Source organism: Mercenaria mercenaria, chromosome 9 (assembly GCF_021730395.1).
Source record: "Mercenaria mercenaria strain notata chromosome 9, MADL_Memer_1, whole genome shotgun sequence".
NCBI classification, from domain to species: domain Eukaryota; kingdom Metazoa; phylum Mollusca; class Bivalvia; order Venerida; family Veneridae; genus Mercenaria; species Mercenaria mercenaria.
The window spans coordinates 12,739,038-12,758,099 of NC_069369.1; the positions used below are offsets into that span (position 1 = coordinate 12,739,038).

The window sequence follows — 19,062 nt, forward strand, 5'->3', positions numbered from 1 at the left end:
TTTCAAGAAATTTATTTTACATATAAATCCTGAGACAGACTTCATAAAAAAAAATCAATAATAAAATAGAAAAGAATATTAAAAACTTACAAATATGAACACAATTCAGTCACTTTAGTACTGTTCTGATCTTATTCACAGCATGTACAAAGAACTTACATTATTATTCTCACATATATTAATAAACATAATGTAAGTACCTTATACTCAACACATTAATGATATTAAGCATTAATCATGAAGCTATTGTATAACTAACTATATTCAAATTCCGATACAGAAGTTTCACAATCAACCCCAAAATTACTTAACTGAAAGCGAGGCACTTACACAAGTTACATGAACACATGATCAGTAATAAAATTTCTAACTCAGATGTCTGACATTTTTTTGTCAGGAAGTGACCCCACTTTTCTATGACAATAAGCAGTTCCACTTCCCCAACATTAGTATGAATTTTGAAAGATGCTAATTTTTTTTTCAAATCATAGCAAAATTACAAAGAATACTGTAGTTTAATGTATATCTGTTTCATATCTTTAATTCTGTTTGCATTTCCATTAAATTTCCACTATCTATTCTCATTCATCGAAAGTACAACATAGACACTAGAAAGGTATGGCAACTCAAAGTGCCCTCCCACAACTTTTGGGGGCAAAAAAAGTCGTGTAGTCATGGTGGTACAATTTTGTTTTTTAGTGTCAGTAAAATTAGCTTTCGCTATTATTTAATGTTTATCGGCATGCAATCTCAGGAAAAGGGACACACTTTATATCATTTCACCAATATTGTTTACAGAAACCCCCCCTACTTTTTTCTTTCTATATATATACAATTAATATTTGTGTTCACATGTTCTCATTTGATAAATGAATTAGACATCTGACCATCACCTTCTTTGTTTAATGCTACTCCCACTTCATTTGTATGTGTAAATACTGAAATAACTTGACAAGTCCATCTATCTCATTTCGCACATTCATAAATATAAAAAGAATAAAAGGAAAAAGGTGTGTGAAAATAATTACTAATAAAAACTTAAATATTCAATACTTTGTCAGTATAATTTTACAATGGTATTGTCATACAATAGTGTACATTTGTTCTCTTTCATATATCACCAAATAACTGTGAATGGAAAACCTTTTATTAATGTATCATTTGAAACTTTGTAAAATTTTACACTTTTTTATAGTGCACATGAATATGAAACATTGTGTTTACTGTCTATCAGGAATTTCTTTAATTACTGGTGAACTGAGAGCTGAGTGGGTGTATAAAATCAGTATTTATTACAAAATTACAACCTGCAAATAGTTAAAGTCTCAAATGAATTTTACCAGAAAGGAAAGCTGGTCTCTTTGTTTCTAAATGATGGTTTAAGTTACTCTATCACTCTGTGAAAGTCTTTTACAGAGCACATCTATAGTAGCTGCCAGGTTGCAATATAAACCTGCCTAACAAATAGAAGAAACCTAGCATGTGTGAAGATTCATTCACTTGTGATCAGTATTAAATGAGATATGAACTTCATAAGAATCCTTTATAAGGTGTCTACACACAACACTGATACTGACGCTGGGGGTACAGCAAAACCCCTAGAGACATTCTGAGCTTAAACTTGCGCAACATTTGAAATATTTCTATTAAAATGTGCTTTGTAAAAAATTAAAACTTGCAGAAAGTCATGGAAATTGGACAACAAACAGAAAGAATAAAAACCATTTAATTATTATCAATGTAATAAAATGGCAGCCCTTTTCGACACAATGATGCCATCACTCTTTCCTTATATAGGAATTACAGTGTAAAGTATTGATGGCAGTTTTATGGAAAGTACAACTGAATGTTTCAAAACAAAAAACATAGACATAATGTTCAAGCTATATACAGCTGACAGATGAACAGGGCTATATGACTTGGTAAGTTCTTCTTGGACCCTAGAACCCAGAATACCTAGATGAGAACTGGGCAAGTGTAAAAATATATTGAAAAACTTATGCTTTAAAATCTCTAAAGTGAATTAAATAATAAACTTGAAAAATTGTAAAAGCAGACATAATAAAGATGATTTTATAAAATACATGAATAAAGGAAACATGATACATGGCAATTATAAACGAAAGATGTTTCACCATATGAGCCGCGCCATGAGAAAATCAACATAATGGGTTTGCGACCAGCATGGATCCAGACCAGCCTGCGCATCTGCGCAGTCTGGTCAGGATCCATGCTGTTCGCTTATGGTTTCTCTCAATTATATGTACACCTGCTAAAACATGCTGTCTTAAGTGATTTAAGTATAACACTGTTACTGCATAACTTAAACTTGTATCACTTTCATCTTCTTACACGTATACAAATCTTTCTTTAAACATGCTAAGAGCAAATGATTAAATTCATTTGATCATTGATTTAAAATACAATGTATATAGTAAAAGACTGTATAAATCCTCAATTTACATTGGTATGTTCAACTAAATACATGAGAAAAAATACTGCAGAAACAAATTATTTGTATGAAATATTTAAAACTAAAAATAAAGCAATTACTGATACATAGAAATTTTTTTTGAGAAAATCTTTCCCTATTAAATATATACAAATCTTTCTCACAACGTTCATACCAGATAAAATTTTATCAACTATTTTGAAAAACAGCATTATAACTGAAATTGCATTCTGTGTAACCTGTGAATAATATGTGGTCATGACTGCTATATAACCACTACTGGTACATTCCAGGACTGATAAGTGAAAAAAACACACCATATTTTTGCACTAATTAACTTTGCTTTTATTTTTTCTTAAATCTATCCTTTTCCCAAGGTAAGTTGCTGACATAACATTTTCAAAGAGTTTTTGGGTGAAATTCAAGCAATTTTTTTTCAGAACTGGTTTTTAGGGGTTTAGTCATTTTCAAGTTTTTACCACTGCACAGCATACCTAATAAATGACAATACTGCAGTTTTTACTTTGCAACTGACAAACTGTGCATCACATCATGATAATGCTCAGTTATTCAACCCTTACCCTACTAAATTTCTAAAATGGACTGGTCCATCATTCAATTTGGGCAATACCATTTATTATTTGAAGGGGAGTTTACTGAAAATTTATTGACTGAATAGCGATCAGTACAGACCACGATCAGACTGCATGGATGCACTGGTCGCAAAGGCAGAATCACTTGCCGCCAGCAGGCTAAAGGTTAATACAGTCAGCTAAACTGGGCAGTGAAAACACGCGTGACACTAAACATTAAACCATGCATAATATGATCTTACTGTACAGTAACTTAAATTAGTTAATCATCATTCATATATTTTTTAAAAAATCCATACATGTAATAAAACAGCCATAGGCTGATCAGGTGTACAATATGATAGGACCTGCAACTGATAATTGAGCCGTGCCATGGGAAAACCAACATAGTGGCTTTGCGACCAGCATGGATCCAGACCAGCCTGCGCATCCGCACAGTCTGGTCAGGATCCATGCTGTTCGCTAACGGTTTCTCTGATTGCAGTAGGTTTTAAAAGCAAACAGCATGGATCCTGACCAGACTGCGCGGATGCGCAGGCTGGTCTGGATCCATGCTGGTCGCAAACCCACTATGTTGGTTTTCTCATGGCACGGCTCAATTATAGATTATTAGATTTGTATCGAGAAATATGCATGAGTTCTGCAGTGGAAATATTGCATGACTTAAGGAGCGCAATATTATTCTGCGAAAGAACGTGTGCATATTTTTTGATGCAAATCTAATTATCTTTTTATTACATACACATCTACACCCCAAAAACTATAATATAAATGATACAATTCTGTTATTAAGCCTGAGCGAAATTGAAAATATTGTTGTTAAAGAATTTTTAAACGCGACAACATACATGAAACTTACGTTAGAAAAGACGTCACACACCAGATATGAAATTTGAATATCAATATGGAAAAATATTGATGTTTCAGGTTCCACTGAAACTTAACAGTTTTAAAATGGGTATGTAATAATTTGAAGTGTTGATCACTACCTCTGTAAATTTTCCTTTTTTTGTGTAAATTTAAGAAATCATATATAACAGGAACCTTTCTTAATATATTGAAACAATACAAAGACTTCATATGCCTGCTGAAATAATTTCGAGGAGACATAACTGATCCTGAGTACAAGTTCATGGTGCATGCATGGTGCCTAATATCGTAGGTCAAAGTGACATTAACACGTTAACATATTTCAAAAATGGCAGGTAACACATTCAGCAGAATAACTGAAGAGGCCTAGATGTCTAGTGAGTTATTTTTTTGTGGCAGTTTAAAGCATTTTTCTTTGTTTCTGACACTTACATGAAAACAAAAGCTCTTGTATGTTCATCTTTACAATGTTTTCAAACAAAAGTTTTCACTACAAACATAATATTAGTAAGTCTTATTTATGTCATTAAATTTACAAAAATTTCAACATAATACAACTTAAGTACAGGCATATACTAACAATATGATGACAGATGACAGAAAGAATTTTTCTACAAAAATAAAATACAAAATAGATCTCAGCGTTTAAAACACAAAATGCATAATTCTGCAAGTCCTTCCTTCCTGAATTTTACAGTTTAAAATATGCATTGACAACACTGTAGCAGACATTAAACTCTTCCCTGCTTCTAATTTCTCTAAACCTACTATCAATGCTTTGCCTTTCATAGCTGCACACTCCTGTCTTGACTTGAAAACATATCAATAACTGTGTATCCCTCAGTCTCTACAAGTATATACAGCAGTGAGGAAGTGCTCTCCTTACAATGACTTTACACCATTTTTACCCTTTCATTGAAGAGCTTTAATCACCAAACTCCAGAGACAGATTTCTTTGATCGCATTATTAGAGTGTTATCTCACATATCTGCTACACATTTTGTCATCTACCTATGTGTCCAATGTGACCCTGTAATGTACATAATAATATATAATACATATAGATTAAATCTTAGACAAGATTTTATATATTTTTTTAAATATGTCTAAGTAAAACAAGTGAACGCGAGGGCGGGGCTAATTATGGCTTGAACCAATACAGTAACTGTAGAGTACCACTACAAAATGGAACATGCCAAATATCTCAACTTTGGGTCATGATGTAATAGGTAATAAGGAGCTGTCAGCAGACAGCAATGGTGAACTATTTAACAGCCCTGTCAACTAAAGAAAATTAACTGAATGAATATAGAGTAAACAAGAGGGTCATGATGACCCTGGATCGCTCACCTGGGTAATTTGAGCTACATGGACAAGTGTAAGAGATCAGGTTAGAAAGTCAAATATAAGTTAGCATTGAAATTTTTTCCCAGTTGTTTATAGATGTTTCAGATGTCAAACTGATGCTAAAATAATAAGAAAGAAGGTCATTAGGTCACATTTATGGTCACTGAAAGTCAGTTTTAAGATCGGTGTGCAAAACTGTATATGTCATCAAAATTTCAAGGCTGTATCTTAAAAAATAAGAAAGAAGGTCAGTAGTTCAAGGTCACAGTCAAGTGACCCTAATTACTTGGGGTCTTCAGGTAAGTATAATTAAACAGTCTAGGAAATATGATCAGATAACTTTTAAGTATTTTTTCCTATATAACTCATATAAAAACTAAGTGACCCTTGGGAGGGGCTTTAAATTGACCATGGGTCATGACTTGAATAATCTTAGTCATGTTAGTAAAGACCACTACACAATGCCACATGTAAAATATCTAGGCTCTTTGCCTCTCAGTTTAAGAGATGAATATTTTTTAAAATGTTTTTCCTATAGAACTCTAAGTAAATTCAAGGGACCACAGGGTGGGGCCAACATTGGCCCTCCTGGGTTCATAACTTGAACAATCTTGGTAAAAGCCCACTAGTAGACAATGCCACATACCAAATATCTAAGCTCTAGATCTTCAGGTTTCAGAGAAGATTTTTGAAATTTACAATATTACCGTATAGGGAAAATAAGTCCCGCCCTCCTGGCAGTCATGTTTTTTTTTTTTTACCAAAATAGAATGGCTTAAGCAATTTTGGTAGAGGGTCACCTAGAGATCATTTCTACAAAATATTTTTGAAATCTGGCTAACAGTTTCTGGCAAGAAGACTTTTAAAGATTTTCCTTTCGGTTGCCATGGCAACCACAGTTCTAAATGGATTTTAATTATTTGGGCAGTTTTGATAGGGGGCCACCCAAGGATCATTTCTGTGAAAATCTGCTGGGTGGCCCCCTATCAAAACTGCCCAAATAATTAAAATCCTAGTTTTGAAGAAGAAGAGTTTTGAAATTTACAATATAGCCAAATAGGGAAAATAAGCCCCGTCCCTTGGCAGCCATGTTTTTTCATGAAAAAGAACGGCTTAGGCAATTTTGGTAGAAGATCATCTAGAAATCATTTTTACAAAGTATTTTTTGAAATTCGACTGATAGTTTCTGACAAGAAGATTTTTAAAGATTTTCCTTTCAGTTACCATGGCAACCAAAGTTCTGCATGGATTTCAATTCTTTGGGCAATTTTGAAAGGGGGCACCCAAGGATCATTCCTTTGAAGTTTGGTGTAAATCTGCACAGTGGTTTTGGTAGAAGATTTCTTTCAGAATCGTTGACACACGACGCACGACGGACATTGAGTGGTCACAAAAGCTCACCTTGAGCCTTTGGCTCAGGCGAGCTAAAAAAGGTGCATTATTTGCTAAAAATGCAAATTACAGACAAAAACATGCACACCTACACTTTCTACTGCCACTATTTTAAGTTTGAACAGAGATACAGAATGGAAGTGCATCAATACTTTAACCTGAAATTCAAAGTACAAAAGAGCACAATTCATGAATCATGAAAATTTAATATTGGTACCAGAGTTGTTATGGCACAAACTAGGTGGTATGATGAAGATAATGCGGAACAGCTACTTTAACATCAAAGCATATACAATGCATTGACCGCACGTGACCCAGTTTCGAACCTGACCTAGATATCACCAAGGTGAACATTCTCACCAATTTTCATGAAGATCTCCTGAACAGTATGGCCTCTAGAGAGGTCACAAGGTTTTCTATTTTTAGACCTACTGACCTAGTTTTTGATCGCACGTGACCCACTTTCGAACTTGACCTAGATATCATCAAGGTAAACATTCTGACCAATTTTCATGAAGATCCATTGAAAAATATGGCTTCTAGAGAGGTCATTAGGTTTTTCTATTTTTAGACATAATGACCTAGTTTTTGATTGCACATGACCCACTTTCGAACTTGACCTAGATATCATCAAGGTGAACATTCAGACCAACTTTCATGAAGATCGATTGAAAAATATGGCCTCTAGAGAGGTCACAAGGTTTTTCTATTTTTAGATCTACTGACCTAGTTTTTGACCGCACATGACCTAGTTTCGAATTTGACCTAGATATCATCAAGATGAACATTCTGACCAATTTTCATGAAGATCCATTGAAAAATATGGCCTCTAGGGAGGTCACAAGGATTTTCTTTTTTCAGACCTTCTGACCTAGTTTTGGATCGCACGTGACCCAGTTTCGAACTTGACCTAGATATCATCAAGATGAAAATTCTGACCAACTTTCATGAAGATCCATTGAAAAATATGGCCTCTAGGGAGGTCACAATGTTTTTCTATTTTTAGACCTACTGACCTAGATTTGGACCGCACTTGACCCAGTTTCGAACTTGACCTAGAAATCCTCAAGATGAACATTCTGACCAACTTTCGTAAAGATCCCATGAAAAATGTGACCTCTAGAGTGGTCACAAGCAAAAGTTTATGCACGGACTACGGACGCCACACGATCACAAAAGCTCACATTGTCATTTTGTGACAGGTGAGCTAAAAAGTACATAAAATTTAAACAAATCTGGATGTGGATGCCAACATAAGTGTGAGTAGAACAGTTCTCCATATGTCTCATTTAGTAGATCTCGAGTTAAAAATCTTACTGGTTCTCCAGCTTGGCATCTAATACACACTGATGTCCCTGAGATGCTGTTGTTGTTGTCATTGGTTTCATTGAGCAGACTGTGTCCATTCTGAATACTACAATCTGAGTTTAGACTGTGTCCATTCTGAATACTAGAATTTGCTTGCAGACTGTATCCATTCTTGAATCTAATATCAACATGTGGGTCATATCCATTTTGAAGATCTCTAAATGCAATTTGGCCATTCTGCAAAATAAATAACAAGAGGACCATGATGGTCCTGAATCGCTCACCTCTTCCCACATGACCCAGTTTTGAGTATGACGTCGTTTTTTCTATTATTTGACATAGTGACCTAGTTTTTGAGCTCATGTGACCCAGTTTTGAACTTGACCTAGATATTATCAAGATAAAAATTCTGACCAATTTTCATGAAGATCCATTGAAAAATATGGTCTCCAGAGAGGTCACAAGGTTTTTCTATTATTTGACCTATTGACCTAGTTTTCGAAGGTACGTGACCCTGTTTTGAATTTTACCTAGATATCATCAAGATGAACATTCTCACTAATTTTCATGAAGATCTCATGAAAAATATGGCCTCTAGAGAGGTCACAAGGTTTTTCTATTTTTATACCTACTGGCCTAGTTTTAAATTTTGACCGCATGTGACCCAGTTTCGAAACTGACCTAGATATCATCAAGGTGAACATTCAGATCAATTTTCATGAAGATCCGTTGAAAAATATGGCCATTAGGGAGGTCAAAAGATTTTAACAATTTTAGACCTACTGATCTAGTTTTTGACCGCAGTTGACCCAGTTTCAAACTTTATCTAGATATCATCAAGATGAACATTCAGACCAACTTTCATACAGATCCCATGAAAAGTATGGCCTCTAGAGAGGTCACAAGGTTTTTTTATTATTTGACCTACTAACCTAGTTTTTTAAGGCATGTGACCCAGTTTCAAACTTGACCTAGACATCATCAAGGTGAACATTCTCACCAATTTTTATGGAGATCCATTCACAAGTATGGCCTCTAGAGAGGTCACAAGGATTTTCTATTTTTAGACCTACTGACCTAGTTTTTGACCGCACATGACCCTGTTTCGAACTTGACCTAGATATCATCAAGATGAACATTCAGACCAATTTTCATACAAATCCCATGAAAAATATGGCCTTTAGAGAGGTCACAAGGTTTTTCTATTATTTGACCTACTGACCTAGTTTTTGAAGGCATGTGACCCACTTTCGAACTTGATCTAGATATCATCAAGATGAACATTCAGACCAATTTTCATACAGATCCCATGAAAAATATGGCCTTTATAGAGGTAACAAGGTTTTTCTATTATTTGACCTACTGACCTAGTTTTTGAAGGCACGTGACCCACTTTCGAACTTGACCTAGATATCATCAAGGTGAACATTCTGACCAATTTTCATGAAGATCTCATGAAATATATGGCCTCTAGAGAGGTCACAAGGTTTTTCTATTTTTAGACCTACTGACCTAGTTTTTGATGGCACGTGACCCAGTTTCGAACTTGACCTAGATATCATCAAGATGAACATTCACACGAACTTTCATACAGATCCCATGAAAAATATGGCCTTTAGAGAGGTCACAAGGTTTTTCTATTATTTGACCTACTGACCTAGTTTTTGAAGGCACGTGACCCAGTTTCGAACTTGACCTAGATATCATCAAGATGAACGTTCTGACCAACTTTCATGAAGATCTTGTGAAATATATGGCCTCTAGAGAGGTCACAAGGTTTTTCTATTTTTAGACCTACTGACCTAGTTTTTGAAGGCATGTGACCCAGTTTCGAACTTGACCTAGATATCATCAAGGTGAACATTCTGACCAATTTTTATGAAGATCTTGTGAAATATATGGCCTCTAGAGAGGTCACAAGGTTTTTCTATTTTTAGACCTACTGACCTAGTTTTTGACGGCACGTGACCCAGTTTCGAACTTGACCTAGATATCATCAAGATGAACATTCTGACCAACTTTCATAAAGATCCCAAGAAAAATGTGACCCTTAGAGGGGTCACAAGCAAAAGTTTACGGATGGACGGACGACGGACACCGCGCGATCACAAAAGCCCACCTTGTCACTTTGTGACAGGTGAGCTAAAAATAGTATCAAAACAGCAATACAATAAGCCCATCTTCCACTTACAAAATGTATATATTTTATCAATAGATATTAACTTCTTCATGAAATGTGTTAAATCTGGCTAATCATAAAAAAACTGACTGTGAATGTACAGCTGCTTTCACAGATAAATGTCATGTAGGAACAATCAATTGTTAAAAAACTACGGTACCACTCTTTTGTCAGTGGTAGCACAAATTCATACTGTAGTTAGTTTAGTTAAATATTTATGCATTGTGAGCTATTTTTAACCTGATATGCAACATTGTTTATATAATCAAATATGTATATTTAACAAATAATCAAGGCCTTCGCGTTGTTTATCGTCTAATTTACCACGGTTCAGAGTTCAGATGCGTAGGAATTGAACCACGAGGGCGTTAGCCCGAGTGGTTAAATACTGAAGCATCTGAACGATGAACCGTGGTAAATTAGACGATAAATCACAAGAAGGCCTTGATTGTTTTCATTCTGACATGGACGTTGATATATTTCAATAAATATTATGCTGGAATTCATTTACGCGAGGAGTAATGTATCGGACGTCAGGCGGCTACATGACGTCAAAATTGACGCCATAATGCTCTCTTACCGGTCCGCGCGTCAACCGTTGTTTATCGCAGCATATATTGCGTTTGATTTTCTTCTTTGTTTAACTGGAAATCAATTCGAGCCATGTTAGAATTGTTGTTTTCATAGATGCTGTGTAGTAACTGTTAACTTTTCAAATACGAAATTTGGGCACAAGATCCCTTAAATGTACAAATTAAATAATGGTTTTCCTTTTTTTATGAAAAAATAATTAAGACCATTATAACAGACAAAATACATATCATTACAAAGCAGCTGAAATCAAGTTTCAATCTAAATACTTGTAAAACAATTTCTCAAGACAATTTTGGTATCATTGGTATTTACAAGGAGAGGCAATTTTCAATGTCTCCATAATTTAGTTAAATGCTAGGTCATAACAACTATAACTATTTACCTTGAATTGGTACAGGAGGTAAAATATTTCTTACTGGGTTTGTAATATAACAGTAGTCTGAGTCTTGTAACACCTGCATTTGGAGGTGGATCACACACTCGTTCAAAATTTTCTTAACACATCTGTGTGTAAATAGTTAACTATATTCATAGGTTATTAGATTAAATTTGTATCAGAAATTTGCATCAGTTTTGCAACAAAGAATTTGCTCAACTTTAGTAGTGCGATGTTAAGTCTGCAAAAGGGCGTCAGCATTAATTCGCAATGCATCAATCTTTTCATTGCAAATTCATTTACACTTACAAAACTGGTGCATTTGTTCTCAGATTAGGAAGAAAAAGTTTTTTTGGAACAGTCACTGAGCCCTTGAACACTGACCCAATGACCTCAACATAATTAAAGGTCATCCAATACTTATGAGTAATGTGTCATCTATAAGGAGCTAAAGTCAAGGTGTTTTCAAGATATTCAACAAAAACAGTTTTTGTACTAACTGTCATTTTGACCTACTGACCTCAAAATTAATAGCAGGGGTTTCATGAGTTGCAAGTTAAAAAGTAGAGCGGGACCTCCCACTAAGACCTTAATTTGCTACAGGATTATAAGTAGTTGGGCCTTACGATCAATATTGCAGAGGGAAATCCTGGTCCCCTGGCCTTTAGAAAATTGCTGAATAGGGTCATTCGCATCTAGCTGGGAATGTACCTGACTACCTTGAGGATAGCAGGTCAATGATCATTAAGTAATTGAGCAGAACACTAACCTCAAAATCAACAGGGGTCATGAACTGCCTTGAGGGCAATATGCCTGCCAAGTTTGAGGATTGTAGGTCAAGGGGCACTCAAGATATTGAGCAGAAACATACTGAGTCACTCACTGTAGCCCTTTGACCATGGTGAGCAGACCTCAAAATAAACGGGGGTCATTCAGTATCTATTAGCAGTGTTCCTAATAGGTTTGTGGATTCTCAAGATACTTTCAGAATGGAAATTTATTTTTTATTTCAACTAACAGCGGCTGTGACCTTTACCTTTGAACTACTGACCTCAAAATCAGTAGGGATCATCAACTGACCATGAGCAATGTGCAATTAAGTTTTATGACCAGCACCATCTATTTTGTCTCGTTGGGCATATAAAAATGAATATAAAAACAAGAGGGTCACGATGACCCTGGATCGCTCACCTGAGTAATATGAGCTACATGTTTCAAAGATCAAACTGATGATAAAATATTAAGAAGGTCAGTAGGTCACATTCATGGTCAATGAAATTCAGTTTTACGATTGGTGTGCAAAACTGTGTATGACATCAAAATTTCAAGGCTGTATCTTAAAAAACAAGAAAGTAGGTCAGTAGGTCAAGGTCACAGTCAAGTGACATCATATTACTTGGGGTCATCAGGTAATTATAATTAAACAGTCTTGGAAATAGGATCAAATGATTTTTTAAGTATTTTTTCCTATATAACTCACATAGTAACTAAGTGACCCCAGGGTGGGGCCTCTTTTAATCCCAGGGGCATAATTTTAACAATTTTGGTAGAGGACTACTAGATAATGCATCATGCCAAATATCAAAAGCATAGGTCGTATGGTTTCAGACAAGAAGATTTTTCAAGTTTTTTCCTATATAAGTCTATATAAAACTTAGGACCCCCACGGCAGGGCCTCTTTTCACCCCAGGGGTACAATTTTAACAATTTTGGTTGAGGACCATAAGACAATGCTACAAACCAAATATCAAAGGTCTAAGTGTTGTGGTTTCAGACAAGAAGATTTTTTAACTTTCTTTCATATATAAGTCTATGTAAAACTTGGGACCCCCAGGGCGGGACCATATTTGACCCTAGAGGGATAATTTGAATAATTTTGGTAGAGGACCACTAGATGATGCTACAAACCAAATATCAAAGCCCTAGGCCGTGTGGTTTAGTACAAGAAGATTTTCAAAGTTTTCCCTATATAAGTCTATATAAACCATGTGACCCCCGGGGCGGGGCCATATTTGACCCTAGGGGGATAATTTGAACAATTTTGGTAGAGGACCACTAGATGATGCTACATACCAAATATCAAAGCCCTAGGCCATGCGGTTTTGTACAAGAAGATTTTCAAAGTTTTCCCTATATAAGTCTATATAAACCATGTGACCCCCGGGGCGGGGCCACATTTGGCCCTAGGGGAATAACTTGAACAATTTTTGTAGAGGACCACTAGATGATGCTACACACCAGATATCAAAGCCCTAGGCCCTTTTGTTTTGGACAAGAAGATTTTTGAAGTTTTTCCTTTCGGTTGCCATGGCAACCAGAGTTCTGCATGGAATTCAATTCTTTGAAAAATTTTGAAAGGGGGCCATCCAAGGGTCATTCCTGTGAAGTTTTGTGTAATTCTGCCAAGTGGTTTTCAAGAAGAAGATTTTTTTTGAAAATGTTGACGGACACACGACGGACGACATTGAGCGGTCACAATAGCTCACCATGAGCCTTTGGCTCAGGTCAGCTAAAAATGAATGAAAAAATCTAGCATCCCTAACTTAAATGTTAAAGGTAGTTTGCCCCATTTAAGCAATATTTTATGACACATTACTTTTTTTGAAAAAATACTGGTCGGACAACCAGAATCATAAATTTAAATTCCAAAAGTACTTAAAGTGAAAATATACCATGAATGTATAATTAATCAAATACAAATAAATAAAAGTTTGAAGACAAATTCACTCAGGTTGACCACGCTGACATTGGCGATCGACAGTGGAGGCTCTGGTCAGATTGACCGCCCTGAAGTTTTGTATCAACAATTAAATGAGGCATTTTCTTGGCACTATACATATAACCTACCTGGTGATGAACGTCTGTGCAGTTTTCATATTCCATGCTTGCCTCTTCTGCAGGTGAGTTTGTTATTCCATCCATTAAACTTGAACCTATCATACTTTTATCATGCCTTTTCAAGAAATCTGAAGATATGCATTGCCTTTTCTGAAAGTAAACAACAAACAAAAGTTGTCAGCAGACAACCAAGCTCACCTCAAGATGAGGCAACATGGAGCAATTGTTTGGTGGTGAGGGTTGGTTTAGCATGAAACAATATTGAGAAACACAGCCAAGTGAAAATAAAAAATATATCAAAGTATGGGGTGGGGAAAATATAGGTGGATGTTACAGGATAGTAAGACACAGTTAACAAGAGGGCCATAATGGCCCTATATCGCTCACCTGTTATCATTGCACTTCAGGACAAGAAGGTCAAAAAATCGTAATCAAGATCAATCAAAAGAATCATGAGTAAATATAGTTGAAATTTTCTTAAAGGTACAGATATGTCAAAATACACCTAAAAATTGGAGGTACCATCCATGTTGTACCACAGAAAAGTGGTCTCGGTTTTTCCTTGCGGCCAATAATAAAGAAGTTACTAAATAAGCTATTTATAGTAACATAAAATAAAGTAACCCCTGGGGCTGGGTCAATTTGACCCTGGGGGGTCAAGATTTGAAAATTTTTTGGCTGTCATAGACTATAAGCCCTACTGGAGTGATGAGTTGGAGAATCTACAGGCAAAGTTATCAGAAGCCAGGTAGGAAGCAGAAAACAATCCCTCACAAGAAAGTAACCTCTCTCTACAGCAAGCCAAGGCCAAATTCCTCAGGCACAAACGGGAAGCACAGAGGAAGAGCTGGAGAAACAAAACAGCCTCGCTAAACCTAGAGCGAGATGGCTAAAAGCTGTGGAGATTGACGAGACAGCTGAACGATGAAAAACAGGAAGAGCCTCAGTAACTTTGGAAGAGAATGGTGAACTGTTGACGGGTAAACAAGCGGCAAACACTTTTGCCCCTAACTACAAAGATGTTTCCAACATCAACAGGGAACAGCAAAGAGAATCTCGAAGAGAAAAAAGGGAAAGGCAGACAAGCCAAGTCATACCAGAATGCATGAAGCAGGGCCTTAAACTGCCAGAGCTACAGGCAGCTCTTAGGCAGTTGAAGACAAAGAAGTCTCCTGGACCAGATGGAGTCACAAATGAAATGCTGACCCATCTAGGCACTGAAGCAATTTGCAAACTCCTGGAAATTTACAATTACAGCTGCACACAAGGACTGCTTCCACAGATATGGAAAGAGGCGGTCATGATCCCCACAAGAAAGGGAAGGATCCAAAGAAGGCTGCAAGCTACCGCCCAATCAGCCTAACCATGGAAAGACCATGGAGAGGATTGTGAATGCATGCCTGAAGTGGTACATGGAGACTAACAACCTATTCGCAACGCAACAAGCTGGCTTCAGACAATTCCGCTCCACTAAGGACCAGACCACTTATCTATCGCAAGAGATAGAGGACGCCTTCCAAGAGCAGAAAGTCGTGCTTACAGCATGGATTGATCTGCAGCGGGCGTTTGACAAAGTCTGGACTGATGGACTCCTCGTCAAGCTGATGAGGACTGAAGTAGGAGGTCACATGCTGAGGTGGATTAAGTCATACCTCCACAACAGGAGAGCAAGAGTCAGTTTAGAACATGCCAGCAGTAGGAAGTTCCTGTTGCGTCATGGTGTCCCACAAGGCGGAGTCTTATCCCCTACACTCTTCTTGCTTTTCATCAATGATCTGGTGTCTGAACTACCGAAAGGAGTTAAGGCTGCTCTCTACGCTGACGATCTGATGTTATGATGTAAGGAAGAACATGCCACTACAGCCACATACAGGATGCAAGAAGCCATCAACAAGCTTTCAGCTTGGGCTGAAGATTGGTGTGTATCGATCAATACAGAGAAATCGTCCACCACACTATTCTCCCTGTCATCAAAGCAGAGGGCGGGTAAAATCAAGATGGGAAATACTTCGCTGATTGAAGCACATGAGGCAAAATACCTCGGAGTGACCTTTGACAAACGGCTACCCTGGAAGCCCCACATCAGTCAAGCAGAAGGGAAGGCCCGTAGGAAGCTTGCCATGATGCGCAAACTTGCTGGAACAACGTGGGGAGCAAATGAGCAAATACTCAAGACAGTATATCAGGGAACAGTGTGACTCCATTTAGAGTATAGCTCAACTGCCTGGTCCACTACTGCCAAAACTAACCAACAGGCTTTAGACAAGGTCCAGAACCAAGCATTGCGGATCATGACAGGTGCTACAGAGTCTACACCAATCTCCTTCATGGAGAAGCTAACAGGCACACAGCCATTACAAGACAGAAGACATGCAAAGGTTCTGCTTCAAGCAGAGAAGTTCAGGTCTTTTCAAGACCATCCCATGAAAGCCAAGCTAGATGGCTACATAAAGAATCGGCTCAAACGTAGCAGCTTCGTACATGAGGCAAAGAAACTCAACCGAGAGTTCAAAACTGAGCTGAGCATACCAACGATTCCCCTAAGTAGTGAAGACATTATAAACCCACTAGCGAATGATCTGTCCTCAGTGACTGTGAGACTTGCTGTTCCTCGTCTTGACTGCGGGAAGCAAGAGGATGAAGGCATTCGGAAGAGCCTCACACTTGCTATGATCAATGAAGACTATCCTCCGAAATCATGGACTCATGTCTATACAGACGGATCAGCCACATGCGCCGTCAAAGATGGAGGAGCAGGAGTTTTCATTCAATACCCATCTGGCAAGAGAGAAACACTACATGCCACAGGAAAACACTGCAGCAATTACAAGGCAGAGACTGAAGCACTCATGAAGGCCGTCTCAATGGTTGAAGACTCGGCAGAAGAAAGCTCCTCAGTCGTCTTTCTCACAGATGCACTGTCTGTCATGGAAGCTCTGATCAACAATAAAGCTCCGCAGCTAGCCAGGAGAATGCAGAGCCTGAGTATAACCTGCAAAGTAGCACTTCAGTGGATTCCATCCCACTGTCGACTTGCAGGCAATGAAGAGGCAGACAAACTGGCTAATCTAGGAGCTCAGTCAGAACAACCAACAGAACCTGTGAATTACAAGGAGAAAGTCACCATCATCAAGGCACTAACGAGACCAAGGATGGAGGAAGATGCTTTTCATCTCCTTGATCGGTCTGAACAAGTGATGATGGTCAGGCTCCGCACAGGGCACAACAAGCTCAATGCTCACATGTACAAGAAATACAGACTGACAACATCGCCAACTTGTCCATGTGGCGAAGAAGATCAGACTGCGGAGCATATACTTCAGAGATGTAAAAGACATGACCAGGAGCGAGCTGCGACTTGGCCGATAGATACCTCAATCCACCAGAAACTGTATGGAGGCATTGAGGATTTGCGGCAAACCACAAGTTTCATTGAGGCTACTGGTCTGACAGTGTAGTCGCGAACGAAAAGAAGAAAAAGAAATTTTTTTGTAGAGGTCCACTAGGCAATGCTGCATGTCAAATATCTAAGCTATTCTGGTTTATTTTTAGAAAATTTTGAAGATTTTTCTATGTACAATCAAGTAACCCCATGGGGCGGGGTCAATTTGACCCCAGGGGTCATAATTTGAACAAATTATGTAGAAGTCTACTAGGCAATGCTACATGTCAAATATCTAAGATCTAGGCCTTCTGGTTTATTTTTATAATTTTTTTTAAGATTTTCCTATGTAAAATCAAGTGACCCCCTGGGGCGGGGTCAATTTTAACCTGGGGGACATGATTTGAACAAATTTTGTAGAGGTCCATTAGGCAATGCTACAAGTGAAATATCTAAGCTCTAGGCCTTCAGGTTTATTTTTAGAAATTTTTTTGAAGATTTTCCTATGTAAAATCAAGTGACCCCTGGGGCGGGGTCAATTTTGACCCAGGGGGTCATGATTTGAACAAATGTTGTAGCGGTCTACTAGGCAATGCCACATGTGAAATATCTAAGCACTAGGCCTTCTGGTTTATTTTTAGAAAATTTTGAAGACTTTCCTATGTAAAATCAAGTGACCCCTAGGGCGGGGTCAATTTTGACCCCCGGGTCATGATTTGAACAATTTTAGTAGAGGTCCACTAGGCAATGCTACATGTCAAATATCTAAGCTCTAGGGCTTCCGGTTTTTCAGAAGAAGATTTTTTAAGATTTTCTTATGTAAAATCAAGTGACCCCTGGGGCGGGGTCAATTTTGACCCCGGGGTCATGGTTTGAACAAATTTGGTAGAGGTCCACTAGGCAATGCTTCACACCAAATATCTAAGCTCTAGGGCTTCTGGTTTTTCCTTTCGGTTGCCATGGCAACCAGAGTTCTGCATGGAATTCAATTCTTTGAACAATTTTGAAAGGGGGCCATCCAAGGATCATTCCTGTGAGGTTTGGTGTAATTCTGCCCAGTGGTTTTCAAGAAGAAGATTTTTTTACAAATTGTTGACGCACGACGGACGACGGACATCAAGCGGTCACAATAGCTCACCTTGTCACTTTGTGACAGGTGAGCTAAAAAGAATACAAGAAACTTAAGAGTAAAATGTGATATGAAGACACCAGCAGGAAACAAAAGGAAGTACATGTAAAAAATTAATATAGTATCTCTTTTGGGTTGATGTAGACCTCAGTAACAGTAGTGGTGTAATGTGGCATTGAACTGCTCAAGGGTTGGAAGGAAGGTAATGTCAAGTTGAAGATTATTCCATAGGACTATATAGTCCTGGGGAAAAAGGAGTATTTGTAGTTGTCAGTGGTTGCAGAAATTAACCTATAAGATAGCGGATGATAATGTGTTATTGCCTTAATTGTTAGGGGAATTAGATAATCTTCCATGGGGATTGCAACCATGACATTTGATTTGAGATTTTATACATATGTCAGAGAGAGTTGGGAGTCAATGCGCAGGAGACCTAGCCTGTGCAATTATAGACTGTATAGCATGTCAATGACACTGGATGTGCGGCCAAGTCAGACACATAGCCCAATGTGCTGCCCATCTCAGGACTGCTTCTTATTTGGTCTATTTGGGTTTGTGTGTATGAAGACCAGACATCGGAGCTATATTCCAGATGTGGTCTG

At 37.6% G+C, this 19,062-nt stretch overlaps 1 protein-coding gene across 1 annotated transcript in view; it reads right to left on the reverse strand.

Moving 5' to 3' along the window:
• LOC123547739 (uncharacterized) overlaps positions 1 to 19,062 on the reverse strand; it is a 20,161-nt gene continuing 1,099 nt past the window's right edge. The window contains exons 2-4 of the mRNA XM_045334996.2: positions 13,959 to 14,099; positions 7,972 to 8,199; positions 1 to 4,945 (exon numbers count right to left, since the gene is read on the reverse strand). Coding sequence (XP_045190931.2) covers positions 4,919 to 4,945; positions 7,972 to 8,199; positions 13,959 to 14,099 — 396 coding nt within the window. The 3' untranslated portion in view covers positions 1 to 4,918. The remainder of the gene's footprint in view (positions 4,946 to 7,971; positions 8,200 to 13,958; positions 14,100 to 19,062) is intronic.